General features: G+C 42.3%; 2 protein-coding genes across 3 annotated transcripts; both read left to right on the top strand.

The window, feature by feature from the left end:
* The first annotated feature begins 1,499 nt into the window (after positions 1-1,499).
* Positions 1,500-9,943, top strand: LOC135104101 (protein cereblon-like). 2 transcript variants are annotated; one of them, XM_064011063.1, is made up of 9 exons: positions 1,500-1,635; positions 3,671-3,780; positions 4,172-4,380; positions 4,587-4,739; positions 4,988-5,130; positions 5,813-5,973; positions 6,765-6,899; positions 7,214-7,407; positions 7,621-9,943. In XM_064011063.1, the coding sequence occupies exons 1-9, from the start codon at positions 1,500-1,502 to the stop codon at positions 7,790-7,792; spliced, it is 1,413 nt and encodes a 470-aa protein (XP_063867133.1). In that variant the 3' UTR covers positions 7,793-9,943. The 2 variants fall into 2 exon arrangements, with proteins under 2 accessions (XP_063867133.1, XP_063867132.1); XM_064011062.1 differs by having other exon boundaries at positions 1,500-1,701.
* A 3,937-nt stretch (positions 9,944-13,880) lies between these two features.
* On the top strand, positions 13,881-17,280 carry LOC135104100 (heat shock 70 kDa protein cognate 4-like). Its single transcript, XM_064011061.1, has 3 exons — positions 13,881-14,023; positions 14,917-15,088; positions 15,401-17,280. The coding sequence occupies exons 2-3, from the start codon at positions 14,918-14,920 to the stop codon at positions 17,132-17,134; spliced, it is 1,905 nt and encodes a 634-aa protein (XP_063867131.1). The 5' UTR covers positions 13,881-14,023; position 14,917; the 3' UTR covers positions 17,135-17,280.
* Positions 17,281-23,219: the final 5,939 nt, after the last annotated feature.

Raw genomic sequence — 23,219 nt, 5'->3', positions numbered from 1 at the left:
CCCCTCAACTTTTTCTTCATTAATTTTTGCAACATTAGCGGCCTTAGATATAATTTTCAGTCTGTGGAACACCACTTCTCCTCTATTAAACCTCGTCATCTTTTCCTCAACTTTCTTTAACCTTTCTTATTGATGATGATTTTTATAGATTTTTTTAAAATAAGGTGAAGGACGGGAGTGACAAGATTTCAGGCAGAAATAGAAAGGATATGAGTTTCAGTAGATAAATCTAAGATTGAGGTACCCTTTATAGCCGCCTCTATCATGGGTAGCACAATAGCATCACCTGAACGAATGTTTATGAGCCTTGAGATTAGAGAATGTGTGTGGAATGTATGCCTACAAGCCTTAAACTCTACGTAAAGAGGGGCATTTCTGACACATCATTTCAGAAAAAAAAAACAGAATAGTACTTCCTCAGGTAATTACATTTGACAGGAGTAATGAAAAAAAAAAAAAAAAAACATCGCTTTGGTGGGTGTCAAGTGTTAACGGCACGAAATAAAGTATCTTTTCTTTTTCTGCAGCCTCTCCCATGTCCATACTATGAAAAATTATTTGAGAGAGAGAGAGAGAGAGAGAGAGAGAGAGAGAGAGAGAGAGAGAGAGAGAGAGAGAGAGAGAGAGAGAGAGAGAGAGATGCGTAGTCTCGTCACGTCACGTCGTGTCACATATAGAGCTGGACCTGGAGTCTGCCGTAGTGTCTTAAAGTATGCTGGTGGAACTTCTAATCAGCTTAGTTCGAGGGCCATACAAATAAATGTTAAAATGGAGTGGCGATTCATGATGCGTCATGAATTGATTTGATGTGACACGGACGCACCCTTTAATGTAGACTGGAGATGCGGAAATCTTATCTAATGCTTTCCTAGGAATTAAAGATAACATGTCCTCCAGTCTTATAATGTGCGGCGGTGCGCTATAATCTTCTAAACATATATTACACATTTATCATGAATATAATGAATAATTGATAAAATAATCAGTACCTGCGGCAGCAGCTAAATTAAATTTTGCAATCTCTATCGCACCGTATCACATCTTAAGTCCTCTTACTCGTGGTTCTCTCCCCTACTGTCTTCCTGAACTTTTTTTTTATATCCCACGATTTTGTCTTTCGAGCATTCAGTTATACTCCTTTACAATATCCCATACTTCATTGGGTGAGACTCGGTGTGCAGGTAAGGTCAAGACTCGTGCAGCCTACACCATTTTGCCATACATTCAGCTTTACTCAGTCCCACACTTCCCTGTATATTTATCCTGTCTATGAGAGGAAACATACCCATAGTCAGGCCAGGTAACTTAGGCAATCACTGTTTATTTTCCTTGTAAACCCGCGTGCAGTCTGTCGCAGTTTGGCAGCAGCGGGTCGGCGAGGAAGCGACGTCACCAGCGCGACAGGGAGCGAGGGAGGTACGGGAGGTCTGGGAGGGAGAGGCAGGAAAAGAAGCAGCAGCATCAACACTGTTCTGGAGGCAGTGTACCTAAAGACTTACATGGATGACAGGCCGGCCAGGGAAGACGAGCAGGATGATGGGGAGGAGATGGACGTGCTGGAGGAGGATGACATGGCCCTACTAGACCCTCAGCCCCTGGACATGGTGCTGGCGGAGGAGGCGCTGCAGGACGAAGGTGCGTGCCAGGGCAGTGCCAGGCCTGTGGGAGACGAGGAGTGGCTATGTAATGCCATGGTAGGAGGTAACAATGCTTATGGTGTGGTGTGCTGTTCTGAAGTTGGCATGGGTGTGTGTGGGTGTATACCTGTGTTTGTGTTGTGGGGGGGGGACTTATTTTGTTTGTGTGTGTGTGTGTGTGTGTGTGTGTGTGTGTGTGTGTGTGTGTGTCCAAACATAATGGTGGGAGTTGGTTAGGTTCACCCAACACAGTGGTGAGAATTGAAGGAGAAAGAAAATATGGGAATTGTTGAAATAATGTTTGCTTACTTATTTTTGAGACACCACTTGATTGGCCCTAACTGGATGTATTCACTCTCTTCATTCATTCTATAATTTACCTGTCACCAGCGTCTGCACAATCTCTTGCTTAAAGTATAGCTCCCTTGTAAGGATATTTGGGTAAATCTTACCAATAGCGGCTCATTATGTATTCTGTTGCCTCGGGCACCTGGTGGGAAAGTGAGCTTTTAGGGTGTGGGAGACCAGAATAGGCCAAATTTGGAAAATTTTAAAAAATCTACAGAGAAAAATATGGTTTTGAGGGAAAAACTCTAAACAATAGTCAACAAACGGAATATCCATCCCCCTATACCCCTCACTTTACTATCCAAACCGTTCCCCACAGGGTGGTGGTTAAGCTTTGTCATGCAGTAGACCCCTTTTATTAAATTTATTGATGTGTTGGGCCCTTATTTCCCTCCCACTGAGGTAAACACTGTAACAAAAGTAGCTAATGTGATTTGAGGTTCTACATGTATTGAGCCTTGGATATCTGGTACGAATGAGTCTCCTTAGATGGTGGTTGAATATCCATCCCAATATGATGCACACCATAGTAAAAAACCAAGGGAATTTTGTGCATTAAAGATAAGAATATAGGACACTGTCGTAAAATTTGTCTGATGCTCAAACTAACCAATGGGACCCTATGTAGCATTCCATGAACCACTGGGGATCCACATAAGAAACACTGCCATAGAGCAAAACTGTACTGTTTAGAAAGGAATTAAGTTTAATTAGAAAGCCCTTCATATGTTATCTGTGCAGCTAGATTTCTATGAAGTAGAGATTCACCCACTGCATTCACAACTCCAGCACAAGTCTTTTCTGTGTGTTCCATGCATTGCTGCAGGAGAGCCACTTTAATAAGATAAATAAATGAAAAAAAAGATAATAAATAAATAAGCATGAGGATGTCACAGGTGGTTTGTTCTCACCCATGTCATCTGCCTCTCCTACATGTTGTGTATTCAAACATTCCAATATTCTTCATATTTTGTCTTCAAAACTTATTTGGCCTCCATTTTGGAAACTTTTCTGTTCAATTTATTTATTTATTTATTTATTTATTTTTATTTATTTATTTTTTTTTAAGAGCAGGAAATTAGTGGGCTTTTTTTCCCTTGGGTCTTGCCCTTAGCCTACAATCACCACACATAAAAGAAAAGAAAAAAAAATCGCTTATAATCTTGTTACATCTTTTGTGCACTCAAAGTCACAGACACACAAATTATAGAAATAAGACCAACTCCCTTGCTGTGTACCTTCAGCTGTCACAGTGCCACCACCCGCCTGTAATCATGACCTCTTTTTATACACATCTCACCTCAGGGGAGAGGATTCCATACCAATGATTTAACAGTTATTATAGCATTTTGCCAATTGTTTTCATAGCCTGCCTTATTCATACATAGCATCCTAAAGACTTGCTATTACTGTGTGTGGCTGTTGCAGGGTGCATGAACAAGAGAAAATCATACGGGATGGCAGTCACCAGTATTTTATATGGGTAATATGAACCTATAATCAAACAAAAATATTGATAAAAGGAAGGTATGGAAAGATAGGGACAAAAAAATTTTATAAAGTAAGGTACCATGGCAGTAAAGCACTAAACCTTTTTTTTCAGTAATATCCTTGAGGTAAATATCAGCAGCCTTACTCCTGCATTATAAGATGAATGTATGTGCCAGCTCACATGTGACTTCCAGATGATGGCGAGTACGAGGAGTACGAGGACCAGGACTCAGACCAGAGTGAGGAGAGTGAGGGGGATGGCACCGGTGAGATGTATGACACCACCCTTCCTTCCAGACATGTGGTGAGCATTAGTATGTACTTCTTTATCTAATTATTATTATCATGCTGGCAGCCCTGAAATATTAACATAGTGTGTATTCATGTATATCCTGTGTGTTATTATAAAGACTGCTAAAAAGGGAATCCTGTATGTTTGCCTCTGTGATTAGTAAGTTAAAATGTGGAAGAAAGAGGAAGGTTGCACCATTCATGAAACTGGATCCATTGCTTTCTTCCATCACTCATCTTGCATTCACAGCTGTGAAGAGTTCAGAATGAACTGAATTGTAAAGTCACTGTATGACTGTAGATGGAGGTTTTACATGATATTTAAGGACTTTTGGGCACTGTGTACACAGAAATCTTGTAAAAAAGAAAAACAAAAACGTACAAACCAATGATGCCACTTTCAGTATCTGGGTGAGACAGAGGAGCTTCGAGGCCGCACTGTGCAGGAGGAGAATGACTGCGTCAGCCTGCCACTGCTGCAGCACGTCTCCCTCATGAACCTGGTGCTGGTGCCCACCCAGACCCTGCCCCTCTCCATCTCCCAGTCTGTCCAGGTGTCCATGCTTCGCTCAGTGATACTCAAGGATGGCACTTTTGGCATTGTTCATTCAAAGTAAGCATCCAGTTCATCATTTTTAAAAGCAATGTTACATAAAAAAGGTACATGCATTGATATCTGTCCATATACTAGGCCAGTAATCTCATACAGGTTGGCCCGGACAGAGCACCACACACTCATACACACATCATTCACTCTCTTAGCAGCATTTATATAAATACTAATAATGATTCATATCTCATCTGTCTCATCTGCGTCAGGCCCACACAGGACGGCAGGCCAGGGCTGGCAAAGTATGGCACAACGGCAGAAATATACGAATATCAAGAGGAGGATTACAGTCAGACTATGTCAATCAAGGCTAAAGGTCGGCAAAGATTTAAAGTTATTTCAACACACAGAGAGATCACTGGGTTAGTACTGCAGACTGAGAGGTGAGGCATGCTTGCTTGCCTAAAACTCGGACACATTGTAATGTACAGTAGTGGAGTTTGATATACATGAGCTAAACTAAATAAATGGTTCCTTGATGAAATAGTTCCTTGATGTTTTAAAATTTCTGAATTAATAAAAATAATAAAAATTGGAACAGTTTTCTTTTGTATGTTTTCAAAAGAGGTTTCCTTGAACATGAAATACAACTCTTATTATCCCATGACAGGTTGACTGTAGCAAAGGTGCAAATCTTGCCTGAGATCCAGATGGGCAACCCCTTTGAGATGATGCGCCTCCAGTCCCTTGACAAGCTGACACTCCCCAGCCCTGAGGATGCCACCTCTCAAGCAGCATGGAAGAGAGATCTCAGTAAGAACATAGCAGTCTTGTGCAGCTCTTTTTTTCTCATAATTTGTACAGATCAAGGACTTCAATGACATCAATGCAGATCCTTATGAAACTCCTCTAATTACCTCCCTTCACTCTGATGTGCCTTTAATTATGATCTCTGTCCTATACCTTAATGATAAAGGTCTCATACATTAACTCTGAAGCTGAATGTTATGTCTGTTGGTGTGGTTGAAGAGCTGCATTGTAGGCTAGTGAAGTCTCTTTATTCTCCCTTGTTCTTACACTCTCAGAGTCAGTCATGTATGCAAAGGTCTTAATCTGCTGTATGCAAAATTATGAAACTGAAACTGCATGGTTTGCTTTTTATCTTTTTATTTATTTATTTATTTTATTTATTTATTTTTTTCAAAGAGTACAAAAGGATTATCCAAAATTATGAAACTTCCCTCTCAAAAGAGTAGATGTAGAATAATTTGGTTGTCTCTCTGTTTATTTCTCTCACCATTAATTAGCTGAGTGGTGAATATTTACACCGGCTCATTTAGTTGTATAACATTTCTCGGTCACCGAAAGTTTGTATAGATTTATGTTTCATCAATTACAAATGGACCACAATGTTACCTAATACTTTTATGACCAGTGTGTGTGAGAAACTGCATAGTTTCCAAAATGATTAGCATTGAACCATGGTGCTTTCCAGATTCTGTTCGAACCTCAAACTGCTGGCGAGTGCGGAGAAGAAATGCCTGGCTCACCTCTTGGCCACTGTGGGTGTATAACCAGTATGATGACCTCTTGCTGGTGCAGAGGGTAGTCAATGAACTCATGAACAACACCATGATCAAGCCTGCTGCTGTCAAGGTGAGACTCACAAGAACCTTTCATTAAGAGTACAGGAATCATAGATGAGCCTTTCATTAAGTGTACAGGAGTTATAGGTGAGGCTCAACAGGAGCCTTACATGAAGAGTACAGAAATTAAAGATGAGTGTCACCAAGAGTCTTTCGTTAACAGTACAGGAGTCAAAGGTGAATCTCAACAAGAGCCATTCCTTAAGAGCAAGCAAGAGTTATAGTTGAACCAACAGCAGCACACACACAAGTTACAGGTGAGCCTCAATAGAGTGATTTGGTAAAAGTTGGTAAGTGTTGGTCTGTACATGTTGCCTTTACTCTTTTATGTCAAGTGGTGAAGAGATGAATTGCAGGGAATTTAATAGTGATTGTAAAGGCAAAGCAACACACTAAGATGTAAGATGCAGGTTACTGTGTTGTGATAGTCTTGATCTTAATGCTGTGCTATAATCATGAATAGTGAAGGCAAGGTAACACCAAGATATGAAATGCAGGGAATTCTGTTTTGATTGTGATGACATAAAGATATAAACTGTAGGGGAGTGTTTTGTGATAGACTTGATCTTAATGCTGTGCTGTGATCATGAATAGTGAAGATAAGGCAACACACAGAGATCAAATGCAGGTTATTGTGATAGTGGCAATGAAGGCAAGGTAACAACAAAGCAATACAGTTATCTTAAATACACTGATTTCCACATAACCAACTGGGGAACTGTCTCATGGTAGTGAAGGGGAGGTAACACATTGATGCCACAACCCCAGTTTATTTGATGTTACAACCCTGATTTATTTCAGCTGCCTCGTGACCCACAAGATCTCTCTCACTGGGCAGCCATCAACCTCCCCCTTGACAACTCCCACCGCCTCTTCCTCCTCAGCCTCAACACTCCCACACAGCGCCTCAAATACATCCTCTCGGTCCTCACCAAGGTCAGTTCGGTTGCCTTTCACCTGACTTGTATTTGTATTTTTAATGTCTTTTCTTATATTGTCATAAGAATCTTGTTTAACTCATGCTGCCAGTTTGTGAGGGGACAGCCTTGCTGGTGTTCTCTGACGTGATAATGATCTCAAGAATGTTCAAATGCCATTCCCAAAAAGGAAATAGAAGTAGGATAACTGAGATATATTATACCAAACTATTGAGTTCAGTCTGCATGAGCAAGTGTGATTATTTTGAGCACAAGCAGTTGTATGTCCTTGACCTTGTTCCTTATTTGTTTGTTTTCTGTTACTTTTTTCAGTGCAAGAAGTTGACATGTGTCCAGTGTGGCAATGTCATTGGAGACTTTGCTGACATTTTCTCTATGTCAGTTGAAGGACCTCAGGGAACCTTTGTAAATCCCGGAGGTTATGTACACGAGATGCTCACCCTCACCAAGGCCACCAACCTCACCTATTACTCCCGACCCTCCACCGAACACTCATGGTTCCCAGGGTAAGGAGGCTCTCTTTGAGAGTCAGTGGTAACTCTCAGTGAATCTTTTTATAGAAAGGAGAAGAGGTTAAAGATTTTTTTTGTTTTTGTGATTATAACAGTAACATGTGACTGTTCCATAGCTGTATAGTGTATTATCTCCCTTGAGCAGTGCAGCTGTAGTATGAGTGATGCTATAGCAAAGAATATTTAACCATGCCCACTCTGTTTCAGGTATGCCTGGACCATTGCCTCCTGCTCATCTTGCCACAGCCACATTGGCTGGAAGTTCACAGCTGACAAGCACAAGCTCAAGCCACAGAAGTTTTACGGCCTCACCCGTAAGTCCATGCGGGCTAAGCTGATTGGTGATGGTGATGAGGAGGAACCCCAACATATTATATAACTTTTGTGATATACAACTCCCTCATGTATAAGCAATATTAAGTAAGTCATATTTATCGAAAAATAAACTTATTACCCAAGAGAGTCGAGTATAGACTGTGACTAAAATCGTGCTAGCGATAAGCATGTGTAGAAAAGCTACCCTCTCGTATAAATAAAGCATATTACTTGAACTATTAAGAATAAACATAGGGATCTTGTGTACATAGTCAACTGGATTGTGATGTTATCCATACACTTCTGTGATTTTGTCGTCTCAAGGGATACCAGAAAATTGTCTCCACTACAGAAAATCAGTTTTTGCATTTTTGTACACCAATCCTAACATAATGGAATCAGAGTGGGAATCTCACTGTTCACTGGCACATGACACAATACTGCATCATTGAAGGGGCGCCCTCCCTCATTACTCTTGCTGGGTCTAAGCTGAGCATTGCCAGACAGCCTGCAACCATGGCCCTACAAAACTAGCTTTCATAAACACATATTCCTACCTCTGAGTCTATGCACACAGTCTGTTAGCATTTGCATAATACTTCTGCATGTGTGCCTTCAAGTAGTAAACCTTAGTATTTCAGACTCTTGTCTCAAAAACCCACATATCTGTGTCTGGTAGTCAGTCTTCCTCCTTTACTTCCTGACTGATGACTTCCAGACAGGTGAACATGCTCAGCCAATCTGTCACACAGCTCATCTCTGCTGCATCCATCTGAACCTTACACCTGAAACCTGTTTGAATTATTTTCTACCACAGAGCACTTTTTGATGTGGCTTATCATTGCATATCAAGATGGGGTCACAAATGTACTTGGACAACACTAAAATGGAAAGGTGATTTTCTCGTCGACGACCAGTAAGCTTTCCTCTTAGAAACTCAGTGTGGGGGTTCCAGGTGCAGATTTCACGTGGAAAAAACGTATAAAGTGTGATGATTCAAAACACTAGGTCCTACCTGATAAATCCTTTGCTTTCCAAAAGCCTTTCTCAGGACTTCCATCATCTCCTTTGATCTCTCGAGTGACTATTCTATCTTTTGTACTTTCCGTGTCAGAAGGCTTAAGGAAATCTTAAACACACATGGTCAGACCAACACAGTCTGCTTGCTCACAGATTACTGATACTCAACTAATCACCTGCTGGGAAATGTCTCACAGCAACATTGTCTGTGTCTGTGCAGGAAAGGCTTCCTGGGTTACTTAATCAGATGAAGTTTACATGTACATCTGTCAGATAAACCCTTTTCCAGGGAGTATTGGCTTGGCATGTAGATAGATAGTATGAGATGACTCTGCAAGGTAGATCAACATTTTTAATTTATCTGCGTGTATGAGGCTAACATCTTCCTTACAGAAGAGTGGCTAGGATGAAGCATCAATGTATTTTTCTGGTATTTCCTCCTAGCCCCTTTGGGGGAAGAAAAAAGGGAAACAGAAGAGACAAAAAAAAAAAAAAATGAATTGATAAAAAGTGGTCAGCTTTGCCAGATACGAAGGGATGTAAAGTGAAGCAAGGGAGATGAATTGTTAGTGAAAGACCCACTTCAGAGTGATGCAGTGTTGTGTTGTCAGCTTATGGCACACCAAACATGTTACAGTATACATACTGTATTACTAAACCCACGCTGTAAAATTGAAGATACCAAATCTATTTTTGTAATTCACAGGTATTTATTTTACTCATAAAATTAGTAGATTTTCATCATATCAAAATTAACACAAGGTATATGGAGTGAAACCACTGATCTCTCAGAAGAGGACAGGTAGTGTCTATAGCTATCCAGGCATCATGACCCTGACATCCTGTAGTGGCCATCAGGGCATCTGCTGCTGCTTTGCTGTCAACTGCCATTGGCACTCAAAAGCCACCACACACTACTTACTTAGGAATAGTCACCAGTAAGCCCCACTATCTACTGTACAAGGTTATAAGCAAATTATATATACATTAAACTTGTATTTCAGACATCACATGTTATTTTATTGTTTTTATGACATTTTATGTGCTTTTATTTAAATTTTTCCTGTTGCTCAATATGAAGATAGTACTTTTATGTTAAATTTGAATTGTAGAACTATTATAGATGTATAAGAACTTTATCCTGAGCAGTCACTGTTGTATAAGAATTGGTCACATTACACATTATTGTAGCGGATATGTTAAATCGTTTAAAGATCCTTACAAAATACATGCTTTCCATGAAGTTGCTATTATATTACTTATATTGGCTACATCACAAGATATAAAGAGGGGAAGCAGTGTTTCCTCTTAAAATTTTATAATACTGAACTGTGAACCTAGAATTGTGTATTTAGAAAATTACAAGTAATGCTATGGTGACATTTTGTATTCTGTGAAAGTTATTGGCAATGCGATTCTTGATACTCTTCAATATGTTGATATAAAACCCCCTTGTTGTTGGAAGTTGAGAAACAATACAATCAGAAGACACACAAAAATCAGTCCCAGTTGTAACAGAGATCAGTGGATGAAACATTACTGAGGCAAATGTTCTTTTCATGGTCTCTTCTTAGTTGAGGCAATATGAGTATGTAAGCTGTGCAAGCCATTAGCGTGGAGCTCATGAATGATCTTATTTCTTATCATTTAAGATCCATTTGTATACCAATGGAACTTTGAATTGTATGTGCTTTTATATGTCTGAAGGACAGAAGTTCTTGGCTGTGGAGAGAATGTAGACTTGCTGCATGACTGTGGATGATGAATGCGTATGGTGAAGAAGAGCAAGAAGTAGACGGGTCAGTGAAGTATGGGAGGTGACCATGGATGAGTGTCCGAGGTGTGGCATGAGGCGTGGATGGCGAAGCAAGGCGTGAGGAATGAGAATGGATGGTTATTTGAGATGTGGCCTTGAGTGGATGGATAACTGAGTAGAGAAGTGAGAAGTGGATTGGGAAGTGAGGTATGAGAGTGTGTGGATTGGGAAGTGAAGTGCAGCAATGAGAGATGGATGGGAAAGTTAAGTATGAGCGCGAGTGAATGGCGGTGGGGGGAAGTGGGGTGTGACAGTAGTGGATAAGTATTGTGAGGTGTGGCAGTGAGGAATGGATGGAGAAATGAGATATGGGTAGTTGGGTATGGCAGGGAGGAGTGGATGGGGAAGTGAAAAATGGGAATGATAGAATGTAATGGCTGGATGAACGATTTGACTCAAGACTCGATCGGTGCCTGTGCCTGACTGACTGACTGACAGGTGGACTGTCTTAAAGTATTGCGGTGTTGGCAGTGGGATGCCTTCACATCTGGAGGGTAATAAGACACAGTATTGTGGAGAGAGACGCGTGAGGTGTGGTGTGAAGTTACGGCTGGCACTGTGTGTGTGTGTGTGTGTGATGCTTGCTGCTTCATCGAGCGATCTCTTTCTTCCTTGTTGGTTCCCCTGCGTCCGCGCGCCCTGGCCAGTGCTGGACGCGGGGCACTGGGGCATTGATAGCGATTGTTTACTTTTCCTCAGCAATTGTATGCACTTGAGAAATATATATGTACATGTAAACGAGCTGTGTTATTTCCCTTACGAATTTATGTAATGTGTGAGAAGGTTATGTCGTGAAGGTAACTCAAGGTGTTTTTTTATTTGATTAACAATGTGATTTTCTGCATCACGAAACCTTTTACACACACACACACACACACACACACACACTTCCAGGCTTCTGGAAGGCTCCAGAATGCTGCACGACTATCCGGACTCGTCTAGAGTCCCTAAATCAAGCAGTGCACGTCATTCCGTTAATGAAAATAACAGGCATCTCAGCAGTATCTGCTGGAGTCACGTGACTTGCGTCACCACTCCTCGTGTATGGTCTCGTCCCGCCCCGCCTCCTGCCAGAGGTAGGAAGTCACACCCAACAGGCGCCGCCCCTCCCACGCTCGACGCTCGCCAATCATCTCGAACACTCCCCGCATTTGTAATGCATGGCAGAAATGACGGGGACTACATGAACACTGCATTCTGCGTGACATTAGCAACATATGTCTAACCTGAAGACGACAGCGGGAGCGTCTAGAAAAAAAAAAAAAAAAAAAAAGGATCAACAAAACCTTCATGATGCCATTATCACAGTACAGAATGACAACAGCAGCAGCCTGCATGAAGGAATGACTGTGTATGAAGAAAGGAAACATTTTTAGGACACGATGAAGGAGTTACGTAGTTCTGGCAGTGTGCATTAGTAGATAGGAAGAAAAAAAAAAGTTGTTTACATTCCAAAAATAGCGGAGTTTAAATGGCCACCTAACACAGCGAGATGGAAACATGTGACGAAACTTCAGTGACGTGATTGTGACGGCACTCGTGAATCACTCCCCTCGCACATCCCACCCTGCTGCCGCCCCTACTGTGGGCGGGCACCGGGGCTCGAATTTTAGAAGCTTCTGGCGTCATCTCTTGAACACTTTTGACAAGCTCTAGTGGATGCAAGCTATTAGAATTTCCGGTAGGGTTCTATTTATCCTAGACCTAGAGCAAATAGATTTCAAGAGTGTTTTCATGATTCCTGAGATAGATTAACAAGGGAGGGTTTTCATGATTTTAGCGATAAATGAACAAGGATTTTGCATAATCAACGGGGTAAATTTAATGATTCTAGTTTGATTCTAGGGATGGTTGTCAAGTATTCAGCACCTTCAACAGAAAAAAAGAAAAAAAAAGAGAAGTTGACTTATCATCTTTGTAGCTTTTCTAAACAGTCCTGATGGGGAAGGCAGTGTTTAAGAATACGGGAGGAATACCAATGATAACCCGATTAATCCTAGACTTCGGAGCACACAAGTGAGGCTTTCAAGGGTTCTGTAATGATTCTCGCGATAACAACAAAGATTTCACATTACCAAAGGGATAAACCTGCATGATAGCCCGATTAATAATCTCTGTGGTACCAGCAAATACTTGTGCAGGGAGGCCGCAGCGTCTCAAAACACGGCCAGGTGTGAAGCGAGAGACCTTTCCTCCCACCGCCGCCCTAAATGCATCATGCACCACCACTACCACCACCACCACCACCTGTTGGCTTGGTGCCTTACTGTCAAAATCAAGCCAGTGTTATATATAGATGCAGGCAGACAGACAGATAGGTAGATAACAGGCAACACACACGTAGCGGAACCTTCACTGCGATGCATAACACTGATAGTTCCAGGCACATTTTTGTTATATAATATCTGATGTACTGAGGAGAAAACTCTAACCTGGTATAAAAAGAGCACAAAAAAAAAAAGAAGACTGGTAAACCATTTTGACAACATAGAAAAGTGCTAATCTTTAGTTGAAAAAAAAAAAGTTTCCCGTTTCTATGATTCAGGCTTACACCAGGTCAGAGTTTTCCCATTAGCACAGTATAGATGTTCTCAGCATAGGCATGCAAATATATATATATATATATATATATATATATATATATATATATATATATATATATATATATATATATATATATATATATATATATATAAATTCATTACGTGCAGAAAAAAATGACCAAGGGCTACAAATACTGAAATAAAAACGTCAATATAATAATAATAATAATAATAATTATTATTATTATTATAATAATAATTACAATTATAATGATAACCCACTTCTGCCGTTCATCGAAAAGTGAGTTGGAAATTATAATCGGGTCAGCGAAATTAGTTCCGGGTGTATATATATATATATATATATATATATATATATATATATATATATATATAGAGAGAGAGAGAGAGAGAGAGAGAGAGAGAGAGAGAGAGAGAGAGAGAGAGAGAGAGAGAGAGAGAGAGAGAGAGAGAGAGAGAGAGAGAGAGAGTTAATCAAACATGTAATATACATGAGCAAGGAAGTGGCACTAACTTCTTGCACCCTCGGCCCGCGCCTCGTCAAGCGGTGCACACACTCAGCCGATCATATACTATAATGTGTGAATTTACTCATAGAAGCTTATAGAGAAATCTTTGATCTTCATTTAGGAGTTCTATCAGTGGCCATTTTTACCTAGCAACTTTTTGTCATAATGAGGCAAGCCAAGCCCGCTATTAATAAGCCCCGCCTAGTGGAAGGTGTGCGTCAATTCTGGGGCGTTCTCGTACCTTCCACTCCTCCGCGGCGCGCCTGTATATAAGGTGCCACACGCCACCACCCGGCAGTACAGCACTAGACAGTGAACCAACGACAATACGAGCAAGGCTCAAGTGAGTCTATACTCCCCCCCCAACACATCGCATTACAGCACAAGTAAGTACTGCGGCCAACACTTCCCTTTAGCATTTCAGTGTATTATTAAGCAACAGTGAATCTTGACTGCAGTTTGAGTTATACAGACAAGAGCTTCTGAAATTAACACATTAGCAAGTAAAAGCAACCAAAACTCGATTGCATCTTGAGGTATATAGACTTATGGTTCTGGAATTTATGTATTATTACAGAAACTTCCAAAACCTTACCGTATATCAAGTTATACAGACTACTTAGTGATCCCCGCTTGATGTGCCAGTAGTGGTTCATTACTGACACCACACTCGCGGCCAGTCATGACAGTCCAGTGCCACACACGTCCCTCCTGAACATAAACATTGACACTAACATGTTTCAGCAGACACATGAAGTACATCACGATGGTAGATAACAAACAAATATTATAGACATCACACAGTAACTTTAACGATCTCATTAGCAGCTTAGAAGCACGACTTAAAATAAATGCTAGTGCCTCTTGAAGATACAATCCTTATCGAAACAATACAACAGAATAATCAACACGAACTCAACTTTTCCTCGCCTGGAGTAAGGTGACCATTGCCGTCACTCCACATTTAACACCTTATCTTATCAAAAAGCACCTAAACACACCCCAAGATACCACCCTACAAAAATAAATAAATAAACAAATAATAAAATAAAATAAATAAAAAAACACCTACAAAAAACAAAATATCTATCAATATTACACCGAAAAACACACTTTCCTTACAAACACACTCCAGAAAACACTTCAAACAAAACACAAAAAAAAAGGAAAATAAATAAATAAATAAATAAATAAATAAAATCAATAAGTATCCACACCAGCTTATCTTTCCCTGTCTGGAGTCTCCGTCTCACCCTCCTTTCTCTCTCTCCCTCCACAGAATGACAGCCCCAGCCATCGGTATTGACCTGGGCACCACCTACTCCTGCGTGGGTGTGTTCCAGCATGGCAAGGTGGAGATCATCGCCAACGACCAGGGCAACAGGACCACGCCCTCCTATGTGGCCTTCACAGACACAGAGCGACTCATCGGGGACGCCGCCAAGAACCAGGTGAGTGAGTGCCTCGTGCCGACCGTCCTGACCTCAGTGCCTCTCTCCCTCTCAGTCTGCCCTCGCTGTCCCTTCACGCCTCTTCTTCCTTTGCTCCATGATCTCTCTCTCTCTCTCTCTCTCTCTCTCTCTCTCTCTCTCTCTCTCTCTCTCTCTCTCTCTCTCTCTCTCTCTCTCTCTCTCTCCTAACCTCAATTGATCTTCCTCCTCACTCTCATGTCTTCCCTTGCAATACCTTTCTCATTGTCTTAGAGTGACATATGCAGCATCAGGAGCCTCAGGTGTATCCTAACGCATGTCTTGTCCCCGCAGGTGGCCATGAACCCCAGCAACACTGTGTTTGACGCCAAGCGCCTCATCGGCCGCAAGTTTGACGAACCTTCAGTCCAGAGCGACAAGAAGCACTGGCCCTTCGAGGTGGTGAACGATGGAGGCAAACCCAAGGTGAAGGTAGAATTCAAGGGCGAGAACAAAACATTCAACCCCGAGGAGATCTCGTCCATGGTGCTCACCAAGATGAAGGAGACAGCCGAGGCATTCCTGGGTACCACCGTGAAGGACGCCGTGGTTACAGTGCCCGCCTACTTCAACGACTCCCAGCGCCAGGCCACCAAGGACGCGGGCACCATCGCCGGCATCAACGTGCTGCGCATCATCAACGAGCCCACTGCCGCCGCCATCGCCTACGGCCTGGACAAGAAGGTGGGCGGCCGCGGAGAGCGGAACGTGCTCATCTTTGATCTGGGCGGCGGTACCTTCGACGTGTCCATCCTCAGCATCGACGAGGGCGTGTTTGAGGTGAAGTCCACGGCTGGTGACACCCACCTGGGCGGCGAGGACTTCGACAACAGAATGGTAAACCACTTCGCGCAGGAGTTCCAGCGCAAATTCAAGAAGGACTTGAAGAACAACAAGCGAGCCGTGCGTCGTCTGCGGACGGCGTGCGAGCGAGCCAAGCGCACCCTGTCCTCTTCCACCCAGGCCAGCGTGGAGATCGACTCCCTGTTCGAAGGCATCGACTTTTACACGTCCATCACTCGCGCCAGGTTCGAGGAGCTGTGCTCTGATCTGTTCCGCGGCACGTTGGAGCCCGTGGAGAAGGCTCTGCGGGACGCCAAGATTGACAAGAGCGGTATCCACGAGCTGGTGCTGGTGGGCGGCTCCACCCGCATCCCCAAGATCCAGAAGCTGCTGCAGGACTTCTTCAACGGCAAAGAACTTAACAAGTCAATCAACCCAGACGAGGCAGTGGCCTACGGCGCCGCCGTGCAGGCCGCCATCCTTCGGGGCGACCAGTCCGAGGGCGTGAAGGACCTGCTGCTGCTGGACGTGGCGCCGTTGTCCCTGGGCATCGAGACGGCGGGCGGCGTGATGACGGCGCTCATCAAGCGCAACACCACCATCCCTACCAAACAGCAGCAGGTGTTCACCACCTACTCAGACAACCAGCCCGGCGTGCTCATCCAGGTGTACGAGGGCGAGCGCGCCATGACTAAGGACAACAACCTGCTGGGCAAGTTTGAGCTGAGCGGCATTCCCCCCGCGCCGCGAGGCGTGCCGCAGATTGAGGTCACCTTCGACATTGATGCCAACGGCATCCTCAACGTGTCAGCGGTGGACAAGTCAACGGGCAAGGAGAACAAGATCACCATCACCAACGACAAAGGTCGTCTCAGCAAGGAGGAAATCGAGAGGATGGTGAACGAGGCGGAGCGGTACCAGGATGATGACGCCAAGCAACGGGAGAGAATCGAAGTCAAGAACAGGCTGGAGGCGCTCTGCTTCAGCGTCAAGTCTGCACTCTCGGAGCCCTCCGTGGCGGACAAGCTGTCGGCCGACGAGAAGCGCGCCGTGGAGGAGAAGGCGGAACAGACGCTCAGCTGGCTGGACGCCAATCAGCTAGCCGAGAAAGAGGAGTATGAGCACCAGATGAAGGAGCTGGAGCAGGCGTGGCGCCCTCTGGCCAGCAAGATCCACGGGCAGGGCGGCGGCCCCGGCGCGGGACCCTCGGCGGGACGCGGCCCCACCGTGGAAGAGGTGGATTAAGCCGAGAATGAGTTATGAAAGCAAAGCACCGTGACACACGCAGCATCGCGGCGCCTTGTATTACAACATGGATACTAATTATAGCTATATGTGTTACCAGCTACCTACCAAATATATATAAATAATATTTATTTTTTATAATAGTTCCTGGTGGTTTCATTATCTTCCTCTTAGTAATGTACGGTACACTATCATTTGTAATTCGAACAAGTTATACCTGAACCAACTCTCAGTACCTCGTTTCTTCGCCACACACACACACACACACACACACACACACACACACACACACACACAGATTTTAATCATAAGATAAAGTGCAGCGCTCAGCCCTGCCACGAGGGCGGCGTCAGGTTGCTGCGATAGTCTTGGGGTATGAAGGACGCGGCAGAGCTGTGGCCCATTACCTACTTGTGTTGGCAGAATCTTTTCTATAAAATCGAGAAATAGTACAAAATTCCAATATATGTGTGGATCTATAGATTAATATCATACATTACCTACTGATTTTATTACATATGCGTACTGTCTACATGTATTTACAAGGATGAGTAACTGAGTGAAGTACGAGGACAGCTTCCTTCTCCCTTGTTCACCATTACAACAATGAACCATTTCAGTCATTAACCAGACACAAACCCAAGCCGGCTATCAATGACACAACATATCAGTCCACCATCAACCAAACAGTAAACCAGTCCATCCACCCACCAAACAGTAAGCCAGTCCTGCCATCAAGCAAACATCTGAGCAGTGTGGCGGCGGCGGCATGTTCACCGGAGGGATTGACGTCACGGCGCCCCCAGACTATCATCTTGTTGGTCAATGTGTGTGATGAGACTGGGAGCCGGGATGAGTAACAAGCTTCTCGTTCTTCATGATATAACTAAACCATTTAAGGCTATGCAGTATTCAAACAACATTAATTTTTTTTTTCTGATAAGTTTTGTTTTTTTAATTGATCTGATAAGTTTCTCTGCAAAATCGCATACTCTTTATTATGTTTTCTTATATCACTGGAAAGGATGAGGGACTTCCCTTCACCAAGCCACGTACACTAACTCCTAACTAGCAAGTAGTCTCCTAATCGGCAAATAGTCTCCTTGGCATGTAATCTCATAAATATCATTAACGTAAGGCTCGTGAGCTCTCCTAACTGCCTGCCACGTAAAATTTCCTAACTGCCAGTCTTGTAAATACCTCGTAAAAATGTTAATTAACTGTCATGTAGCACTCTCATAACGACAGTCAAAGCATCCCCTCCAGTAAATCTTCAAGCTTCGATAACTTCCTCAACTCTGAGCAGCGGCTAGCCTAGCATGAGTCTGAGTTGCAGTAAAAGTGAACTGGGACATGGAAAAGGAAGGCAAAGTTAAAAGGTTCAGTACCGCCCATCTGGTAAAGACAATCGTTGTTTCCTTACCAGTAAAAAAAAATAAATAAGCAATTCAACACAAAAAACAGAGGAAGCTAAAGTTAAGATATTCAGTGCCACCTACCTGGCATGAACAAATGTTTCTTCCTTATCCGTAAAAGAAGTAAATCAGCACTTGAAGACAAAAAAAAATCCAGATAGAAGATTCAGTTGTTTCATTGCCAGTGAAAGAAGTAAATCAACACAAGACAGGAAGCAAATATGTAGAGATTCAGTTCCGCCCATCTGGTGTAAAACAATCGGTGCTTCTTTATTTACACTTCAAGTAGGGACTGATTCAATAGGACGAGGCTTGGCTGCGGTATCAAAGCCTATACTTCAAATTCATAACAAGGAAGTAATGATTTTTGTGACGCGTGATCAATGCTGCTTTTTTTTTTTATTCATGTTTTATAATGTCCATAAACTGATACAGCGTGAGAATGAGGGACACACACACACACACACACACACACACACACACACACAAGATGAGGTATCTTAATAAAGACTGTGGTATCTTAATAAATCAAAGCATACTTAATATTTTTAAACAAGAGAGCAACGATTCATAAAAGGGACGCACTGAGCTGTTATTTTTTTTCTCGTTTTGCATCTGTTACATAATATTTTTACGTACTTATATATAGCACGAGGATGAGGGACACACACACACACACACACATACACACAAAGAGGAAAAGCTGGTGAAGGGTCTAAGGACTCGAGAACTTTACACACAGAGAGTCACACACACCACACACGCGCAGGGCTGACACCTTCGTTACCTTATATGTTAGTGCCCGATAGAGAGTATAGAGCGACGGGAGGATAGAGGTGAAGAGGTGGGCGGGGTACGCAAGGTGAGGGTGGGTGGTAACTGTGGCAAAGGTTTATAAGCGGGTATATTCACAGCCACAGGAAGAGGAAATGGTGGGGTGGGAGAAATGGGGTAGGAAAATTCAAGTAAACAAGATTAATGTGAAAATTATGATCCATTTCCTTGTCCTTTCTTTTTCTGTTTACTTACTGATGTACTCCTTTCGTCTCTCATGATCCACTATTAATACTTTTTTTACCAGATAGTTTATAGTTAGTAAGTCAGTCCTTAAACAAAGTAGTTAGTTAATCCCTCAAACAGTTATGAGGAAGTAAAAGGTTTGTTGCTGTTATATTCCTACGTAAACTTTTTTTTTGTCTTTTTTTTGCTCTCTCTCTCTCTCTCTCTCTCTCTCTCTCTCTCTCTCTCTCTCTCTCTCTCTCTCTCAATATTGATCTGAGAGCATTAGTCACAATACAACCATAACTAAAATTAAACGAGTCAGATAAAACTCGCATCCAGTAATGAAAGCTTACCTGGGGATTCACGTAAATAGGTAAACGGGGGAAGGGCTCAGCTAAATATACCGAGTGTGGATGGGCGGGCTGAGACGAGCGGGCGTCTGGGTGGCTGCGCAGGGCCAGGAATGTGGGTGTAAATGTGCCTTCCCTCCCTTTCCTTGCCTTGTCTTGCCTAGCCTAGTGTGTCTTCCACCCGCCCTCCCTCCCTCCCTCCCTCGGCTGGGCTCACGAACCCTTCAAGTCTTCAACCCTTTAACTGATGCTATATAATTTCTCACACAAAATGCTCACTGATGTTTAGATTTTTACTTTTTATATGCAAGTTTCTTCGATAGTTTCTGCGGCCCAGAAAAAGAAAATTATATACACACGGTATACACACGAGTCTGAGTATCTGTGTTAATTTTATATACATATTTTTGTCACATCGTCGTTAACTGCTTTCGCACATGATAATGATGATGTTGATGTTAACAAGAGCAACAACAGCACGGCATTACATCTGCGGTTTTACTCCCACCACGCATGTAAGTAATCATTGAAATGGTGGATGGTTATAATATTCGTTTTCTCTATCAGTGAGTTGGCTGAGTCAGAGCAGGCAGTGATTGGTAGCAGGAGGATGTAACTTGTTTTGGGGGGGAGATGATTCGAAACAGGTGGCGCTCTCTCTCTCTCTCTCTCTCTCTCTCTCTCTCTCTCTCTCTCTCTCAGACTTTATTCCCTTTTACTTTTTATATCTATCCAATTTCTTAACCTTTTCCTCCTTTTTACTGTAAAACGTCACTCTAAAACAAAATTATACGTTTCTTGCTATAAACCTAAACACACACACACACACACACACTTCAAACAGTACACACGCTCGGGAAAAGTCCATGGTATCAAGTGTTCCCATGTTATTCACACCAATGGCATCAGGGAGTCAGAAACACGCCAGCATTACAGGGTCACCATCCGCTAGCTTTGTGCACAGCTGGTAATTTGGGACACACTACGCAAGCGCGGTACGACAAATGGTAACTGTTCATGTTAAGATTTTGTACTGTGAACTGTTGTAAGCCGACCTGATAATTAATCCTATTAACGGTAATGGATTAAAGTATATAAACCCTTATTCTGAAACGCTATGCTCTCATCCCGATTACATTCAAAAGGTTCTAGTTGAAGTTCCACTAGTTTTTAAGGGTGATTTTACGGTTCTAGTGATAGATTAACAATATTTCTACATTAATAACGGGAAACACACTCTTGTAGAAACCGGCTAATCATCTCTGTGGCCGTCGTAAATAATCGTGACGAAAGAGCAAAATGTTTCAGAATACGGGCCAAAATTGTATGTTCCTGGGGCTCCTGCTTCGGGGACTCAAGTGGTGGCAATCAAGGAAGTCGAGGCAGTGCATGTATTCCTTAGTTGGCACCGCATGGCTCACTTGCATTAGCCACCACACGTCTGCTGATATATTTCACGAACGATCGGACACATGACCACACATCCAATAAAAAACTGAGAGAGAGAGAGAGAGAGAGAGAGAGAGAGAGAGAGAGAGAGAGAGAGAGAGAGAGAGAGAGAGAGAGAGAGAGAGAGAGAGAAACTGGTATGTCTAATTTATGATTCAGCTCAAGACAAAAACCTTAATCTTAATTAAAACAAAATGATGGCTCACAATGTAAATTTGGTAAGCCTAAGAAAGTAACACAATATAGAGTGTATTCCACGTTACAAGAGGATACAGTAAGTAGATAACAAACAATAACAGCATGTCTGAACGTGCCTGTTTGATCCATAAATCTACATTAACCACAATATTAAAAGAAAAGCTAGTTACGACACAGAGGAAGAGAAAGTATTATAATCAGCTACATATGTACTATTGTAATACTGAGGGTGCGGATGTTGGTATGGTGATGCGCTATGTTACTTAACTTCCATCCACAACTTAATTAAACTAACATCTTACCCTTCCAGCAGCAGCGAATACACAGCCACAGGTGCAGAAGTTAACACACTGAGTCAGTCTTGCTTTTGGCGCGAAAACTTGATTATCCGCGGACTTCACACCGTACATTGTTGTTTGCTGCGACTTGCCACTCTTCAACACTTGCATCCGGGCTTTGCATGACAGTTCTCACCATATCTGAAATAATTATTAAGGAATTATAAGCTTAAACATACACAGCAGGTAACAGTGAATATGATGTGACAACATAACAACAATCCTGATAAATGCACTTGTACATGAAATAGGTATAGATAGTAGTTAAATATACACATCAAGGATTCTAGAAAGCCCATATACGTTCCATATACATACCGACCAAGATTAGGCACTCACTGGCAAGGATCGATTGTTACTCTACACAACACGAAAGTGTGGTAAGTTGAACTGAGAAGCGTAGAGCAAAGCAAAACAAAACACATGATTCATAGTTACGTCGCTCGCTGACTTCGCCGGGATTCACTTAAGAGTTATGAGTCCTTAAGAATTTCGATCTTTGAGCAGAACAAGCATTAACGTGAGAGAGAGAGAGAGAGAGAGAGAGAGAGAGAGAGAGAGAGAGAGAGAGAGAAGTATTTGTATTTTTGGAATAAGGAATTATTTATATTTGTAAATTTTATCATAACATGAAAAGTATTTGTATTTGCGCCATCATACCCATGCTACATGGGTATTATTGATGGATTGCGCTGATGATTGAAGATCATTGAAGAAGGTCCAACACGGTTTGATTTTTAGCCGGTGTCGTGCCAAATCGTTACCGGCTCAAAATTTCTCCCGCCGGAAATAATTTGGAACGGGAGGGATTTGGCACAGTGGAAGCGATGAGTAAAATCGCGCCCACTGTGTAAATTGCTCCCGAGAACAATTTCAACGGAAATCAACTACTATATGAAATTTTATTGACTGTATAGAGTTTTAATGACAAATTACTATTGCTTCGTTGTCAGTGAAATATGTTGCAATAAAAATGGAGCAAGTATTCTGGTTGTTGAGGTCAGGCTTCATATACTTGATATATAGGGATTCAAGTCATTTAACTTCACTTCGGAAGCTTGCTTTCTTCAAAATTTTGAAATTATCTTTTATAAATGGATGATTACATTCAATATAATGTGAGCGAATAGGGAAGAAGAGTGAGAGTGGATGTCTGGTACGAGCCGAGACTCCCTTGTGTTCAGCGATAAGGTGAGCGAGATTTCTCTCTGGTTCAATAGTGTACCGACACTTACATGTCGGACGAATATATTGATACAATATATATATATATATATATATATATATATATATATATATATATATATATATATATATATATATATATATATAT

Source organism: Scylla paramamosain, chromosome 10 (assembly GCF_035594125.1).
Source record: "Scylla paramamosain isolate STU-SP2022 chromosome 10, ASM3559412v1, whole genome shotgun sequence".
In the NCBI taxonomy this organism is placed as follows: domain Eukaryota; kingdom Metazoa; phylum Arthropoda; class Malacostraca; order Decapoda; family Portunidae; genus Scylla; species Scylla paramamosain.
This window is presented reverse-complemented; position numbering and strand designations above follow the sequence as displayed.

Bases quoted from the DNA above. Each gene is read 5' to 3' on its own strand.
- LOC135104101 (XM_064011062.1), top strand. From the start codon at position 1,500: ATGGATGACAGGCCGGCCAGGGAAGACGAGCAGGATGATGGGGAGGAG. The intron at 6,900-7,213 runs GTCAGTTCGGTT...TACTTTTTTCAG, and splicing joins TCCTCTCGGTCCTCACCAAG to TGCAAGAAGTTGACATGTGT. The intron at 7,408-7,620 runs GTAAGGAGGCTC...ACTCTGTTTCAG, and splicing joins GAACACTCATGGTTCCCAGG to GTATGCCTGGACCATTGCCT.
- LOC135104100 (XM_064011061.1), top strand. From the start codon at position 14,918: ATGACAGCCCCAGCCATCGGTATTGACCTGGGCACCACCTACTCCTGC. The intron at 15,089-15,400 runs GTGAGTGAGTGC...TTGTCCCCGCAG, and splicing joins GGGACGCCGCCAAGAACCAG to GTGGCCATGAACCCCAGCAA.